Below are 16,636 nucleotides of genomic sequence, written 5' to 3' on the forward strand. Positions count from 1 at the left end.
TATAACTGTTTCTGAGAATTTTTTACTGTAATAAAATTTAAATTTAAATTAGTAAAATAAACGGAGATACCAAGAGAAAACGAACCCAAGACCTCCCAGTTGTAGGATGAGGTCTTGAGCCACTTAAGACAAACGACAAGATTTAATGATGTTCCCTATAATTTTACTTTTTGTTGTAAAGGGAATATCATGATGTCCTTTCTTTTTATTTTTTGCTAAGTGAATTTCATTAAGAAACACAAGAACAAGGCACAAAGCAACGTGAATATATATGCAGACGATTTAAACGACAACTATATATAGAGACCCATATTATGCACGGACGCATATGCATAATTATATGATGTCTCTATGGAATATCAAACAGTAATTAATAAAAATCATATTACCAAAAAATGATAGAAAATAATATGATTTTCATAACATATGTGTGTATAGAAATTTTATCTCATATTCCCAAGAATAAAATTATTTAACTGAAAAATAAGAATTTTATCAATATTTTAGAATTTGGTCCTACAATTTCAAGGACATAATAAATGAGAGAACTATAGGAATGTTTCCCTATAAAGGGGAATAAAGATTTATATCCCTCCTGCCAAACTCTTCGATTCACACATTTTCTCCCTTTAAAATCAAATGAAGTGGAACACAATCGTAAAATAAAAATGGCCGGGTACAAATTAAATAAGAGGGTTAAAAGGTACAAAAAGTAAAAAATGGTTGTTGAAAGTTAATGTTTAGTTTGGATAATTCTGATTCAATGTTTAAATTTTGATATGATGTTTTAAATTAAAATCACTCAAAAAAATAAAGCCACCTCTTTCTTAATTTTAGATAGTTTAAATCCCTAAGTTTGATTTCAGTTTCAAAATCATAATTTAAATCACTATGAATCATAATTTTAATTCTCAAATTAAAACTCTCTTGCTAAAAGCAACCTTAATTAGATGGGAGAAAGAGGGAAATAGACCAAGACATGAAATAAATTAAAATTAATAGGCCAATAGTTTACATAAGTTAATAAATAGGTCAAATTATTATTTTCGTCCATAATTAGTATGATTATGAGCCATAACTTGACAAGTTATTGTCTATAATTGTCCATAACTTGTCTGGCTATAAACCATAACTTGATAAGTTTATTTATAACTTATCTGGTTATGAACTATAACTTGATAAATTATGACCTATTAATTTTAATAACTAAAAATTACCTTATATACTTTCTTAAACTTTTCATATTGACCTATTTTCTACTATTTCCCATTATTATAGTTTGAAGAAAATAACGTGGGCCTGGACTCGAATTTTGGATCTCAGATCCGGTTCAGGCCCAAAACAAGTAGGGCGGTATCCGATTCGATTGGAGAACACATTCCAAGTGGGTCCCAGGCACTTGTGCTACTTGCAATAGGAAAGTAACTCGTCGGCTTCTAGAAAATTTTTTTTATAAAAAACAAATCGATATAAAATTAAAGAAAAATCGCACTGCGATTGTTGTCGTTCTTCTTGTTCATTCGTCCATCGTTCTAGAGAGAGAAAGAGAGAGAGAGAGGAGAGAGAGAGAGGTGTAGGGATGTCGTACTTGCTACCGCACCTGCATTCAGGATGGGCCGTAGATCAGGCCATCCTCGCCGAGGAAGAGCGTCTCGTCGTCATTCGTTTCGGTCACGACTGGGACGAGACTTGTATGCAGGTACGACAAAAATCTTTCAATCGCTTTCCCTAATTTCACCTCTCTTTTTGCCATGGATGATCTTCATATAACAACATAATCTTCTTGTAAATCTTGAATTTGCTATGTATGTGTTTAGCTGATTCTATTGATTTAATTCGGTTCCCCTTCTAGAACCCTAAATTCCATTTTCTTGATGAATTTTAATAATAGAATTACTTCAAATTTTGTGATATTATTCTTCTTTCTTTTCCTTTCTTTCTTTCAGTGGAGTGCGAATTGATAAACTTTCGTTGTTTGTGTGCAATTTGGTTCCAAGATGTTTCACTTTTCTCTCTGTTTTTGGATATTTTTGCATTTGTATCATTAGAGTTATTCCATCAAATTAAATAAACTTGTATGAGCACAAAGAAGTGTAATTGTTGTTATGCTGATGAAGGGTACTTGAATTTTTCTCCAAATTGCATGCTTTAGGCTTTAGTTTGGGATTCTTGTGCTTTCAAAAGAAGTTTTACTTATAGCGAAAGGGGAAGAAGCAAACGTTAAAATCCTAGTCTTTTCAAATGGCCTTGGAAGTGCATTTGGTATTTGTGCAAAGTTGGTTTGGACATGTTCACTGAACAGAGTGTACTTATCGATTCGTAATTCGTACTATGTGCAAAGTACTTTGGGAATCTCCAGAAGCAATACCAAACTGACCCTATTCCTAATGTGTTGGTATATGAATTGATTAGAGTTCTTTCCTCTAATCTTAAATTATTGTCGAAGTTCATGCGTGTCTGCATTTTGGAATGTTGTAATTCTTTATTCTGAATGAGTTGAACGAGCTAAAACTTAAGAAACTGCTTGAAATGGTGATAGTTGCTCGACGGTTTACCCCATTTTGAAATTTTGGAGAAGAAAACCGTCTTGAGGTTTGAAAATGTTTGAAAGGCTGTAGATTAAACACTGGCTCATGGTTTATGATTTAAAATGGAAGCAAATGTTAATCTTGTGTATAAAGTTTGCTCTTACATAATCGTCTTTCTTTATAGCCATACAAGACAGCACTGCCTCTTAACTATATATATATATATATATATATATATGTATATATTGTGTTTTCCTTTTTAACAGTCTTTGTGAATATGTTTTCAGTTTCATCTTATCTGATAGACGGTGTGTTTGCTTTTTTTAGATGGATGAAGTTCTGGCGTCAGTTGCGGAGACAATCAAAAACTTTGCTGTGCTATACCTGGTTGACATCACAGAGGTCCCTGATTTCAACACCATGTACGAGTTGTACGACCCATCAACCGTCATGTTCTTCTTCAGGAACAAACACATCATGATTGATCTTGGCACAGGAAACAACAACAAGATCAACTGGGCTCTCAAGGACAAACAAGAGTTCATTGACATTGTTGAGACAGTCTATCGTGGGGCAAGGAAGGGACGTGGTCTTGTGATTGCTCCCAAGGATTACTCCACCAAGTACCGCTACTAATTTCTTGTGCGAAGTTGTAGGTGATTAAGATCTTTCAAGAGTAATTTCTGCAACTTGGATGCAAGATATTACTTTAGTTTGCTGTAACTGCATTGTTTGAGAATCTTATAATTGTTGTGGAATCCTAAAACATTTTGGACATGTGTACCTGCAAGATATTAAAGAAGGGAAAGTAGTGTACAAGTTTCTCTTATATGCATATTAGAACTTATTTTCACATGCTTTGATCACGTTTATGTTTCTTATTCCATTGCGATTGTTCTTCATCTCAATGATCGATAGTCTTCAAATAAATTGGCTGAAATACAGTAAGTACAAGGCTTTCTAAACCAGTTTTATTCTTGATTTAAGAGTCAAGCTTAAACTGCAGGTAATTGAAGGGCTCTCTATTTTGTCAGGATGTTAGTTTCCGTCCATAATTGTGGATGTAGTGTTTGAATGTTCAAAGGGTAGGGTAATGTTAGGGCTTTTGAAGTGGTAGAGTTATAGGTCCCGTTTATTTTATCGATTCGAGTTTTCAATTTTAATTTTGTTGCAGTGAAAAACTCTCATAAAAAGTCATATCTAATTTTTTTTTGTTACAGTAAAAAGTTTTGACATAAAATTACATCTCAACTCAGATTAAAAATTCGAATCAACAAATTGAATGAGGCAAGCTTGGTTGCAATCAAGTGGTATGCGCTTTTTTTTTTTTTTTTTTTTTTTCAGACTACATTGAGCTTGTTACTAGAGAAGTCTTGTCAATGAAGTCGACGGTTGAGCTGGGTGTCAAAAATCTAGGATTAAAGAGACAAGGATCAGATATTCTACGGAGAAATCAAGATTGGATTATCAAGGGATAAGTCCAAATCTAAGATAAATCCAGCATTTATAAATTTAATGTGATTTTTCTACAATAGTGTAAAGAGGGTAATTCAAACCACCGAGAAACTCTAAATGCAATATGTGCATGTCTCGTTCGTTTCGCTGATTTGAGTTTAGAATTTGAGTTTTGCTACAGTAAAAAGCTATCACAAACAATCACATCTAATTTTTTTGCTACAGTAAAAAGCTCTCACAAACAATCACATCTCAACTCGAATTCTAAACTCGAATCAGCGAAACGAACGAGGCTAACTCTCTTTGTAATCTCTTTTCTCTCATAATCAAAGTGGACGCAAATCCTACGTTTGCAAAAAGCTCCCGTATCTCCTTCATCATTCTACTACTTGCCACTTGTGAGATCAAATTCTGATAAGTCATAAGAGAGTTTAGCCCGGATACTAAATGATATGAAATCTGAGACCTCGTTCATTTCACCGATTTGAGTTTTTAATTTCAATTTTTTTACAATTAAAAGCTTTCACAAAAAGTCACATTTAACTTTTTTTTTTACAATAAAAAGTTCAAATAAAATCACATCTCAGCTTAAATTGAAAACCTGAATTAACGAATTAAACGAGGCCTGAGTGATATCTAGAACAACTGAAATGACCAAGCTTTCTCATACAAAATCCAAGCCTGCAAAATTGTGTTTGTAAGCGTTCAAATTTTGAGTGAAAATGTCTGGTGTTTCTGTTCCTTGAGAAGCTTTCAAGATTGAAGTTGACATTTTCATCTCTTTTTCCATCGAAATGATGTAGCACTAAAATATCAAATGCTCCAAACTAATGAAGCATAGCTAATCAAGATATGCACAAAAACATTCACTCATGGATTCATATGCAATTTGAAAGAATCATCGATCCGAGAAAGTGAATATATATAGAGCTTAGGTAAAATAAAATAAAAGGGATAAAGCTTTCATTTTAGTATATGGTGTATTCTATGATAAATTTCAATGTTCAGAAGACTTTACTTCAGTACTTGTGTTGTTTACATTTTATTCATGTTCATAAAACTATAATTCTCAGTACTTTGCTTGTGTTTACTTCTTTCTTTCTTCAACTTCTCTGCTTCTAATGGCTTCAACAAATCCAACTGCGAATGTTCCGACGATGTACCACGTGATCCCAGTTAGTATAACCGGTAACCAAGAACTGTTTACTATCTGCAATGCTAAAGAACCGCCTACATGTTCGTCCAGCCTACCGACCGCTCCTTCTCCGTGTACTCGAACTATGGACGCTGCAATCATTGCTGTTGCCAATGGTGTAACAAAGCTTATGGGGTTCCTTTCGTTGTTCTTCGTCACGGTTCGATCTCTGTCAGTTTTTCGCTTCCGTTCTTTCGGAGGTGAGGCATCTGAAATAGTTCTCGAGTAGGAGTTGTTCTGTGTTGAGGGTGCAGGAAGAGCATGAGTTAATGGAATCCAATAGTCCTCGCGACATAAGTAGTTCTTCGACGGGGTTCGTTTGACAGGTCCTGAACCCTCTCTTTCTAGCTTCTTCCTAGCAGCAGCAGCGTCTCGGAGCTTGCCGATATCTGGTTCAGAGGGTTTATGGTTTGTTATAATCAAAGATTGATTAGAGGGCACTGTTGATCCAACTGAGTTGGGCGTTTGCCAATAAAACCAGTTGGAGATTGATCTGATTGCTTGAATTGCTGACATTCTTGCTGCTTTTTGTAGGTCTGCCTCCTGGAATTGTGATTATCATCATGGTTGTATGTGCAAAACGAAAACAAACTCAGATATTTCAGGAAATAAAACTAAACTCAGATGAGACTGCACTGTAAGTAATGTAAATTTCTTAAAAAAATATTGCCAATGTTTATATGTGGAACAGACCTTGGAATACTGTGAAGAAGCTTTCTCCCTTGCCTCTTGATACCTGATCTGAAATTTCTTCACATCCGCGAAAATGTTCGAGACACGAGCACCCGCTGCATTCCCCATGCCTACTCTTACGTTCCCCCGCGGCTGCTTTGACATTAGAAATTCCAGAGCTGCTAGGTTGGATCTCTCCACCATCCTAGGTAATGACAAAACAAATTCAAGTGTAAAATCATGTTTTGGTTCGTCCGATTTGCTGAATCACAACATACTCTACATCATGCTTACTTGAAAGTCACAACATATCAGATTCATTTGATGCATCCAACTGCCTCTATTAGCTATGGATGTGAAAGAATTGTAGTTTACCAACTATGGATGTGAGTAGTTAGTTATTTGGCTTTTTTTGTTCTAAATTTGTGATCAGACAGATCCAAGTCAAAGACAAATTATTAATCTCTCCATTTTGTGTTTTTTCTAATTTTAGTTCAATTTCAAATCTACTCATACACCGTGTTTACTCCATGTTTCGAGCCCTCAAATTGTACGGAAATGTCATACTAGATGGCAAACTATACTGTTGCTATGCTCATACATTTTTACCTTTTTTCCTTTTAGTCATGGACAGTGGCGGAGCCAGCATTTCATTTCAGTAGGGATGTATATTAAATTTTTTTTAATAAATTATCTTAGTGGGGACATATAAGAAAATAAATTTATTTTAGTGTACGAAAATGTCATACTAGATGGTAAACTATACTGTTGCTATGCTCATACATTTTTACCTTTTTTCCTTTTAGTCATGGACAGTGGCGGAGTCAGCCTTTCATTTCAGTGGGGATGTATATTAAATTTTTTTTAATAAATTATCTTAGTGGGGGCATATAAGAAAATATATTTATTTTAGTGGAGACATATATTATTTTAGTGAGAATTTTAAGTGTAAAATTTTAAAATTTTTAAAGTTAATATTTTTTAAAAAAAAATTTAAGTGAGGGCAGTAGAAGCTACCGAGCTGTACTTAAATCCGCCGGGCCATGGAGAGAGAATTTAACGGCCATGGAGAGAGAGTTTAACGAAAATGAAACTGTGTAATATTTAAAAATGGCAGAGCCTAGTTCTGCTCTTTTCAGCATGAACGCGTAAGAAATACTATTTAAAGAGAAGACCAAGGTAATCAGAATATGAGCCTACTTAAATGTCTGTTAGAATAACAGAGAGAAAAGAAACTTACGAGATGCAGTCAACTGGACAAGCTCCTATGGCGTCCTGGATTTTGAATTCAGGATCAGCCCACTGTGCAACAACCCTGGCTCTTCCATAAACCGATTCGATTGCAAAAGTCTTTTGAGCAAACAATGCACATTTCAAGCAACCGACACACTTGACTTCATCAACAAACACTGCCCGTTCTTCGTTTTCTGATCCTAACCATGCCGAGTAAATCGGTTTTCCTGTGTAACCTCGAAGTTCTGCAGTTTTTGCTTGCTCCTTCACCAATGTATTTCCATAGTCAAATTGAAGTTCCATAAAGAAACTAAACAAAATTCACAGCAACCATAAGTTTTTGTGTTAACTCAACCCAGACCCTTCATCAGTTATGAAATGGTACTTTTAAAATTTCACTTTTTTTTTTTGTTTTTTTGCTAATCAATTTATTGGTAGTGTTTAGAATTGATCCCGCTTTTGTTTTTTTACGTTTTTTGAGAAATAAAAAATGAAAACGTTTCTAAAACGACGTTTGACACAATACAGACAAAAAACAGAAATGAAAATAATTTTTTAGTTTAGTGTATAATGAGAGAGAAATAAAAAATAATTTTTTATTTTTGTTTTCTCCTCTCTCGAACAAAGAGAGAAAGAGAGACATTAATGGGTTTTTTTACACTGAAAATAATCTCTTGATAAAACTACCAAACACATTTTCAAAAATGAATTATGTCAGAGATTGAAAACGTTTTTATTTTAAAATGAGTTCCGAACGCATCCATTGTTAGTCTTTAGTCAATCTTGAAAAATCAATTGAGGCCCCATCGATACCATAACACTTTGTGATTATATCTGGCAATTATATGGTACCACAATTATGCTACAATCTTTAGTATACTTGGGAAAGAACTACTAGAAAGGTAAATTAAATTAGGAAGATTCCGTTTTTGGTTCACTACACCAATCATTATAGAAATCTGTAAGAGTTTTACATAACCAAACCTCCAAAGTAACCTTTTGGTTTGATAGATGTTGAAATTTATAACCTCAATCCATGTTTGTAATTTCTATTAATTTTAAATGTCCTCCCTAGACAATCGCTCGAGTCTCATATTACCCCCCAATTTTTTAAAATGTTATAAATGTACCCCCATGAACTGTTAAACTGTTAGAAGAAATCACCCTCCATCCAATAACTTGGATATGGAATTAGACATGTAAATTAGGAGTTTTTTATTTTGAAAATTCCTCCCTAAACCATAGCCCGCAAATTAATATATATATACCTTCACTCCAACTTTATGGCACACAAAGTTTATATTCTGAAAGTTCCTTAAAAAAATTATATTTTAGAAAAATACCAAAAGATTTTCATATTAATTGTCCACTAAAAAACAGTCAAAGGGTAAATCGAGAGAAGTCCTACAGTCCAGGAAGCAAGATTAATTTTTCAAAATGAAAAACTCGTATTATTGTCACATGTCCTTGGACAGAATTGGATGGAGGTGAAAATTTCTTGTAACAATTTAACATATTTTGAGAAAATTAGAACTTAGCCTTACTCTTAATTAATACCCTTATAATTAATATAATTACTTGATGAAAAGAAAAATTAATCAAGAGTAAACGGTAAAAATTCAGACTCTCATTTTCTCTTTAATTTACATAACATTTTAAAGTTGGAACAAAGAATTAAGACACATACCATAGTGCAGGGAGATTTTTAAAATCAATCCCTATTGTTTTTGGTGTCAGCCATTACTTACTGATAAGAACATCCACAACAGGAACTGAAAACCCAACCAACCAAATCACATAACGACAAAAACATGCACCAACCTTATCATAAGCCGAGCGATGAGATGGGTTAGAGAGAAGGGCGTAAGCTTCGTTGAGAATGATGGCCATGTCGTGCCCGGCCGGCCCGGCGATGTCGGGATGGCACCGCTTCTGGAGCGATCTGTAAGCATTTTTAATCTGAGACTGATCAGAAGAGCTATCGATGCCAAGGAGATCGTAGAGATCAAAGTCTGTGAAAGAGCTTGAAGAAGAAGAAGAAGAAGAAGCTCTTGCTCTGCATGGGACAGACTTATTATTGCCAATTCCATTGATTTTACTATATTTTCCGTGGGAATTAGCTAAGAAGTTTGAATTCAAATTTGATAGTTTTGTAATCCTTGTTGAAGCTGCGAGTGGTGTGTGGAGCGGAAGACATGGTGTAGGCATTGTTTTTGTTTCTTAGTTTTAGATTCCAAGGATGTGGGAATGGGATAAGAGAGAGAAAATAAAAAGAGTGCTTGCTTTTTGAAGTAAATGATGAGATATTTTTTTTCTTCCTCACTCATAATGATGATTAATAAGGTGTCGTGTTGAGCTACAGAAAATGACAAGAGATATTTGCGCATAGAAATTTCAAAGTGTTTGGATGCACGGTTTGGTGCTTGGTGCTTAATTTTTTTTTTCCCCCACAATAATTAAGTTATTTTTACTAGTGGCACCAAGAATTTAAACTTGTATCACTTTGACCATTGGCTTTTGCCTTTTAAGGAATTTGACTTCATTACGTTGTGTTTATTACATGCGAAGGGTTTGTTCTTATGTTGAATCCTATTCAATGTATGGTAAACTATTAGACATCCAGAAAAGCAATATAATATTTGACGCACTGTGAAACTCAATTAAATTAAACATAATAATTAACATTAATTAAACTAATATAAGGGCTCGTTTAGTTCGTTGATTCGAATTTTTAATTCGAGTTGAGATGTGACTTTATGTGAGAACTTTTTATTGTAGCAAAAAAGTTAAATGTGACTGTTTTTAAAACTTTTTACTGTAACAAAACTCAAATTCTAAACTTGAATCGGTGAAATAAACATGACTTAAATTAATATAAAATGACAAATTATCCTATTAATAAGATTAGTAAATAAATTAAAGTATTAAAAGTTACATTAAATTTAATAACATTAATTAAAAAAACATAATAATACAAATTCAACACATTTAAAAAATACATTAATAGTTCAACAAAAAAAAAAAAAATCAATACTTAGCAATTCTTTTTAGCATTTTCGTTCTTAACAAAAGTCCCCTTCTGTCCCTTCTCTTCCCTGTGCAAAAGAAGTGGGGCTGGTTCCAGCTCATGACTTCCTCAAAGTTGGTGGCTTCTAAAGGCGTCCGGCCACACGAGACGCGGCGGTGGTGATTGAACAGATCCCTTGTTCGTCTTAGCTAGGTGAACCGTCGCCTACTCTGGTTGTAGGGTCTAAATAGAAGTACCCTTGGTGGTCGATGGTGGTTGATTCAGTGCAATCAGATTGTGAGTGTAATTACACTGGCCACGGTCCCTTAGAAGCTGCAATCAAAGGTGATGAAAGTAGTAGCCCCGTTCATTTCACCAATTCAAGTTTAAAATTTGAGTTTTGTTACAGTAAAAAATTTTCAGAAACAGTCACATTAAATTTTTTTACTGCAATAAAAAACTCACATAAAGTCACATCTCAACTCGAATCAGCGAACTAAACGAGCCAATAATAATAAGGCTAGGGATGACAATGAGGTTGGACGAGTATGCTTCCTCCATCCCTGTACCCTACTTCTGTTTTGTCGCCTATACCCATTTAATTTAAAGTGGAGGTAGGGTCGGAGAACCGCTACTAGGAGAGCTATTCCCCCACCTTACTCAGTTACCTATTAAAAGTTTAAATAATTATCCTACCTCAAAGAAAATTTCATTAAATTAATTAAAAAATTGAACAACATAATTACTAATATGTCATAAAAACATAATTGAAATTTGAACATATATTAATAATTGAGGTGGGGAAGCTTTCCCCACCCCCGCCTTGCCCTTAAATTTACCTCAAGTTTAAACATTGTTTGGACTTATCAGTATCCTGCATATTTCAGTTGGGGTCGGGAGGCGTGTTTGAAGGCACTATTTGAAGGGCATTCATTCGATAATTTCGCTAATGTGGAGATTTGTTAGTCAATATATGTGGAATGATCCATGTATATGCATTGAAAAATGAAGAATGAAAAGTTGACAACCGTGAAAGTATGCTGACAAGTTCTATCAAAAAGAAAACATTTTGGATATAGAAAACGATAAATGAAACTAAGCATTTTTCATGTTATATATAATTTTTTTTTCTCCTTTCTTCTTTTAGCAGAATACTTGAACCTCAGAGTCAGAATTGTGTGCATACTGCAGAATCTGCAATCCATGCTTTAAGCATGTACAAAAAACTAGGGAGACGGATAATGAAATTATTGGATTTCTGGAGGCAAAGCACAACAAAAGAATGACTAAGCAGTCGTTCATAAGTTGCATTATGACAATGGCAATAGTAATGTTATAAATTCAAATGAACTAATTGTCTATAACGACTGCACTTTTTCAGTTGAAGGCAAAGTAGTACAAATAATGAAGAAATCAAAGTAGAAGAAAACATTACTGATAAGGATAAGCCCCATCATAGTCTGACCTGTACGTAATTATCGTGGGTGGAATCCGAGTCCAAAACGATGCAAATCCGTTCTAATACTCCATCTGAGAGTTATCATTATTATCAAAGTCATTCCTAGCGGACAGAAGATTGCTGGATCAAATGACAATGACATTGTTGAGAAAAAAAGATGCGACAACTAGCCAATAGTTAGTCGAATCATTGCATTTATGAAGAGATATGCATAACAACTTAATTTCTAGAATTTTTATTCTGAATCTAGTGGATAAAAGTGACTAATAAACCTAAGCTGCAAGAAAGGGGGGAAAAGACCTATATATGTATTCCAAAGGTGAGAAATCCAACAACTGCACCTCTTTTCTTCACAGTCGAGCATTTAAGATATTATGGGTCACTTGATCCTTTCTCTGCACATAACTAATCTTTTCTCCATTTTCCTTCCTTTTCGAGGTCAAATTTTCCGTGCTAGATTGGAAACAAAGGTAAGACAACGATTGTAACCATGAAACTAATGTGGGCTTGCGAGTAACATCATCGGATTCTGCAACTAGCGAATACAAGTCATTCAGAACCATATTCTGGCCATCTTTTGGTAGCTGCACAATCAGCTGTGCCAACAACTTCATCAAGTCTGGCAGTACCTGAAAAATAACATAAATGCCATTATCAAATCATTTTAAACCAAAATGGACACGAGAGGAAGGATTGAAACTTGAAAATCTTTTTGACTGCTTCTACTTCATCAATATTGCCAACACCTGGAAGTACTGAAATTGCAAATATTCACATTATGGATGTGCAATGCAGCCAGTTCTTTATGCGAAAAAATAAAATAAAAAATAAAAAATTTGTGGCTAATCTGCATTTTTCACAAGAGAGGATAGAACTTATTCGCATCAAAGTAAATCAATACCTGTATGTCAACCAGGGAAATAAGCCGTAGAAGCAAATCCAGAAGTTTCTTGCAAGCCTCTAACTCTCCTTGCCAATTCTTCCTCGTATGAGTCTCCTGAGCGATGTCTTCTATGCATAATTTTTTAGCTTTTTCAACAAGTGAATGGATACAATAAAATATGGCCGGGCTTCCGGCAGGAAGATGTCGAGCCAAGGCCCCAACTCCGGAAGCCATACCCTCAAAAGGAGTAATGTCAGGATATCCCTACATTCACATCAAAGAAAGCTTTTAGCATCAGATTATGAGATAAAGAATAAGAAGAGAAAAAAGAAAAAAAAACCTATACCATTAATGATCTTTGCATTTTTTCCTCTTGATCAGAATTCTTCCCCGAAGATACGAATGAGACAAACAGAGAATGCGAGGCTCGAGCCACTTTTCCATTGGGATGTCCCAAATATCTGATTGCGTTGTGATAAGGAAGTAAAATATCGACTATATGCAAATAAAGTATTTCCATCAAGACCGAGTCTTTTGTAAAGGATACAAGAACATAGTTGGAGCAACTGCCTTCCCGAATACAGGGCTAGGCAAACGCTCAATGCAAGTAGCAATTACTCGCAGGTAGAAAAGAATCCGTGCAGTTTGAACCTCATCTTTGCACCATATGTACTCCGTTTTACGCTGGAGAGTGAGGTCTGTAAGATTATCCGCACATGTTAATAAGGACATAGAAATTATATAGTCAAGACATAATATAAAAACGAAGATGAGTGAACCGTAAATAGGAAAAGAAAACAAATTGAGAAACTTAATATGGGTAGACAAATATAAAGATGTCACATGAAATTTATAACTACTTTGACAAAGAACATACCAGGACCCTTTGTTAAATCAATGTAAGTGGGCATGGATTCTACAAATGAGACACAAGCAGAATCATTCTCTTGAATGCTTACAACAACAACTCGAATTGTATCCATATACTCAGGCAAACGGATGCGTCGGAAGTACTCCAAACAAGAAAATGCAACCAGTATTTGAACCGATAAGTCCATTTTAGTTTCCTCGTTCAATTTTGAGTTAAATTTGTGTTTCGTGACTGCCAATGCAAAAACTACAACCATAAGGAAAGCAGATTCAGCAATTCTCTCCAAATCCACAAGTAACTCATCCTTTTCACCTCGAAGTGCCAAAGCCACTTTTCGATGCTCTGCATAAATATGATGACAGTAATTCCACATAAGATTCTCGACTATATTTTGGCTCTCTTCATTCGCTGAGACATACTGATTGCACAGAACACTAGTTATGGTCCCAGCTTCCTTAAAAGGGACACTTTCCAGGTGTTGTTTAAGCTCCTTATGCAATAGTCCACCTGAATTGACATGCAAGGATTCAAGCACTTTTGCATAAAACTGTCTTAATGGACAGATTTCAGTCAATAACGCAGAAGCAAGGCATATAAAAAAAGGAGAACGAGGAGACACTGGTCCACATCGTGCCAACGCCAATGAGAGACACTGTAGGCAAAGGCTGACTGTAAGATCTTTTCCTGAATTGGCAAAATCACTTGGTACGGAAATCAAAGACCTCGCCACAGACTCGATCCGATCCTCTGCAGAAATTCTTAGCCTTGATAGTATATCCATCCGCTGGCCACTGGCTGCAGACTTATTCAAAGCCCTCAATACTCCAGCTGCAGCCATAACAAGAGCAAATGGAACATATTTTTCCTTCATGGCTTCCAAAGCCTCACGGGAAAAAACAGTAACATTATCCAGTGAGCGAAAATCAAACAAATGAGACATTACCCACTCAACCAGATGCAGAATCATAAGGCCATGAGAAAGACTGCCTCGAGGCCCATCTACCTCACCCCAAACTCCCAACAAAAATGCCAAAGTTCTGACATAATGAAAACTCAAAGAAGAAGATAGAGCATACCCAATTCCTGCTAGCACATCAGGAACAATCCCTTCAAATGAGCCCATAAGTGCATACTTCTCTTCCAACAGCCTGCACAATAACTCCAAACAAACTCTTTTGGAGCTTTCAGACACCGAGCGCACAAAAGCAAGAGAACCCAAAAGCAACACGGCTTCTGAAAACAGGTAAGGGCTATTGTTATGATCAAATAAAGCAGATAAATTATGAGAAATTATCTCCACAGCGGAATCGATGAGAGCTGAAGAGGGTCTTGTCGATTTCCTGACCCATATGTAGAGAAGCCTAAGCAAAAGAGGGTAGGATTCATGAGGGAGGGAGAGTTTTGGAGAGGAAACAATAGAAAGGACAAGCTTTGCTTGTGGATCCGCAACATGAAGTGAAGCTTGAGAGCTAACAAGGGACTTCAAAGCTTGGAGGTGGTGGGAATGGAATGACTCGTTTTTCAAGGAGTCTCTAAGCTCAGCCCATGATTGAATGATTCCTCTAGCTGATGAAGCTATGGAGTTTTTGGAGCTAAAAGTATTACTACTACCATACCCACTAATACCCTTTAGCCAATCCTCAAGAAAAACGGCATTAACATGTTTTGCCATTTTAATCCAATATCCAAATTTCACTTCATAAATCCCAAATTCTATGCCACAACCAAAAGAAACGTTCCACTAATCAGAAAACTGTGCACACGAATAAATGAAACTTTCCCAACTTACAAAAAGTTCAAAATCCAGTAAATAAAGCCACCAATCAAGAAATTATATGCCACAACCAAGCAGAGACCACCATTAATCGCCAAACTGAACACACAAAAGCAAGGAAAATTTCCAGTAAATAAAGCCACCAATCAAGACATTCTATTAGGAAAGCTTTAATAATTATCCATAAACGTCAAAAAATATTGGAACTAGTCATATTCATTGGGTTTTTTTTTTTTTTTTTTTTTTCAATATGGAAATGTCGGATTAAGATCGTTCATGAGAGAAAACACTACCTCAAAATTTTAAGAGCTCTACAACATTTCTCCTTGCTCCAAAAAGTTCCGTTGCAGAAATTGGCCTTCTACTCAGGGGAAAGCTCGGTGGTGAAGCCCCGGAAATAAAGCGTTGGTTGTGCTTCCACAAAGAGGAGGAGAAAAGATCGACCAGAGGGAGTGGAAAGGGAAAAGAATAAAAGAAAAGAGAGAGATTAAGAAGAGGAGGAAATTAAGGGGCTAAATTACAATTTTCAGAACAATTGCACAATTTTCATTTCTAGAAATATAGGAGCTGTTTGCCGGATGGATTCAAACCGGCTCTAAAATGGTTCAAACAGCACCTTACATACAAGCCTATTAATAGAGGTGTCAAACGTGCCGTGCCGGCCGGTACGGCACGTCCAACACCAGGCCTGTGACAGGTCAGGCACGGCCCTAGACAGTGCAAAACCGTACTTGAGCCGGGCCTGAAGAGAAAAACTCAGGCTCGGTCTAGGCCTGCGGCCTTAGTCCATAAGGGTCAGGGCCGGGCCTGGGCCCAGGCCCTTCACGGGCCGGCCCAACAAATTTATTTTGCCACCATATTTTCAAAACTCTCAGGGTGTGTTTGGTTGAGGGGAATGGAAATGAATCAAGGTTCATTCTCATGTTTAGTTGGTTTTAGGAAAAGGAATGGCCATTCAAAATGGAATGACTTTTCCATCAAATGGGTAAATCATCATTCTTTTCTCATATGAGAGGAATGCCCATTACAAGTTCTTTTAATTTTCATTTCCATCATTACCCTTGAATATTATAATTATTATATTAATATTTATAATATAATTAATATTATATTATAATAATTTATATAATATAATTATATCTTATAACATATAATATAATATATTATAATTATATACATACATTATAATATATCATATTTAATATTATAATAATATCTTATATTACGTATTATACATTGTAATTATATTTATTAATATAATATACAATATAATTGTGATATTGTAATTAATAATAATTATATTTATCATTATAAGATAATATAATATAATATACAATTGTGATGTTGTAATTAATAATACTTATTATAATTATATTTATCATTATAATATACTATAATATAATATAGTTGTGATATTGTAATTAATAATTATAATAATAATAATTAGGATAGTAGTATTTTTTAGAAAATTAAATATAATAATTATATATTTTATAAATAATATTATATAATTTTATTTTATTTTATTTTATTTTATAAGATATAGATGTGATGTTTTC

At 34.9% G+C, this 16,636-nt stretch overlaps 3 protein-coding genes across 3 annotated transcripts; 1 reads left to right on the forward strand and 2 right to left on the reverse strand.

The window, feature by feature from the left end:
• Positions 1 to 1,498: 1,498 nt before the first annotated feature.
• On the forward strand, positions 1,499 to 3,381 carry LOC21390943 (thioredoxin-like protein YLS8). Its single transcript, XM_010114235.2, has 2 exons — positions 1,499 to 1,699; positions 2,856 to 3,381. Exons 1-2 carry the CDS (start codon positions 1,580 to 1,582, stop codon positions 3,162 to 3,164), a joined length of 429 nt encoding a protein of 142 aa, XP_010112537.1. The 5' UTR covers positions 1,499 to 1,579; the 3' UTR covers positions 3,165 to 3,381.
• A 1,568-nt stretch (positions 3,382 to 4,949) lies between these two features.
• On the reverse strand, positions 4,950 to 9,353 carry LOC21390944 (chaperone protein dnaJ C76, chloroplastic). The gene is made up of 4 exons (XM_024176164.1): positions 8,905 to 9,353; positions 7,091 to 7,347; positions 5,872 to 6,055; positions 4,950 to 5,721 (listed from the first exon to the last, which is right to left on the reverse strand). Exons 1-4 carry the CDS (start codon positions 9,289 to 9,291, stop codon positions 5,071 to 5,073), a joined length of 1,479 nt encoding a protein of 492 aa, XP_024031932.1. The 5' UTR covers positions 9,292 to 9,353; the 3' UTR covers positions 4,950 to 5,070.
• A 786-nt stretch (positions 9,354 to 10,139) lies between these two features.
• On the reverse strand, positions 10,140 to 15,538 carry LOC21390945. The gene is made up of 7 exons (XM_010114237.2): positions 15,371 to 15,538; positions 13,310 to 15,176; positions 12,980 to 13,130; positions 12,779 to 12,893; positions 12,451 to 12,696; positions 11,556 to 12,178; positions 10,140 to 10,423 (listed from the first exon to the last, which is right to left on the reverse strand). Exons 2-6 carry the CDS (start codon positions 14,973 to 14,975, stop codon positions 11,900 to 11,902), a joined length of 2,457 nt encoding a protein of 818 aa, XP_010112539.1. The 5' UTR covers positions 14,976 to 15,176; positions 15,371 to 15,538; the 3' UTR covers positions 10,140 to 10,423; positions 11,556 to 11,899.
• Between the last annotated feature and the right edge of the window lie 1,098 nt (positions 15,539 to 16,636).

This window comes from Morus notabilis, unplaced genomic scaffold (assembly GCF_000414095.1).
Source record: "Morus notabilis unplaced genomic scaffold, ASM41409v2 Scaffold432, whole genome shotgun sequence".
Taxonomy (NCBI): domain Eukaryota; kingdom Viridiplantae; phylum Streptophyta; class Magnoliopsida; order Rosales; family Moraceae; genus Morus; species Morus notabilis.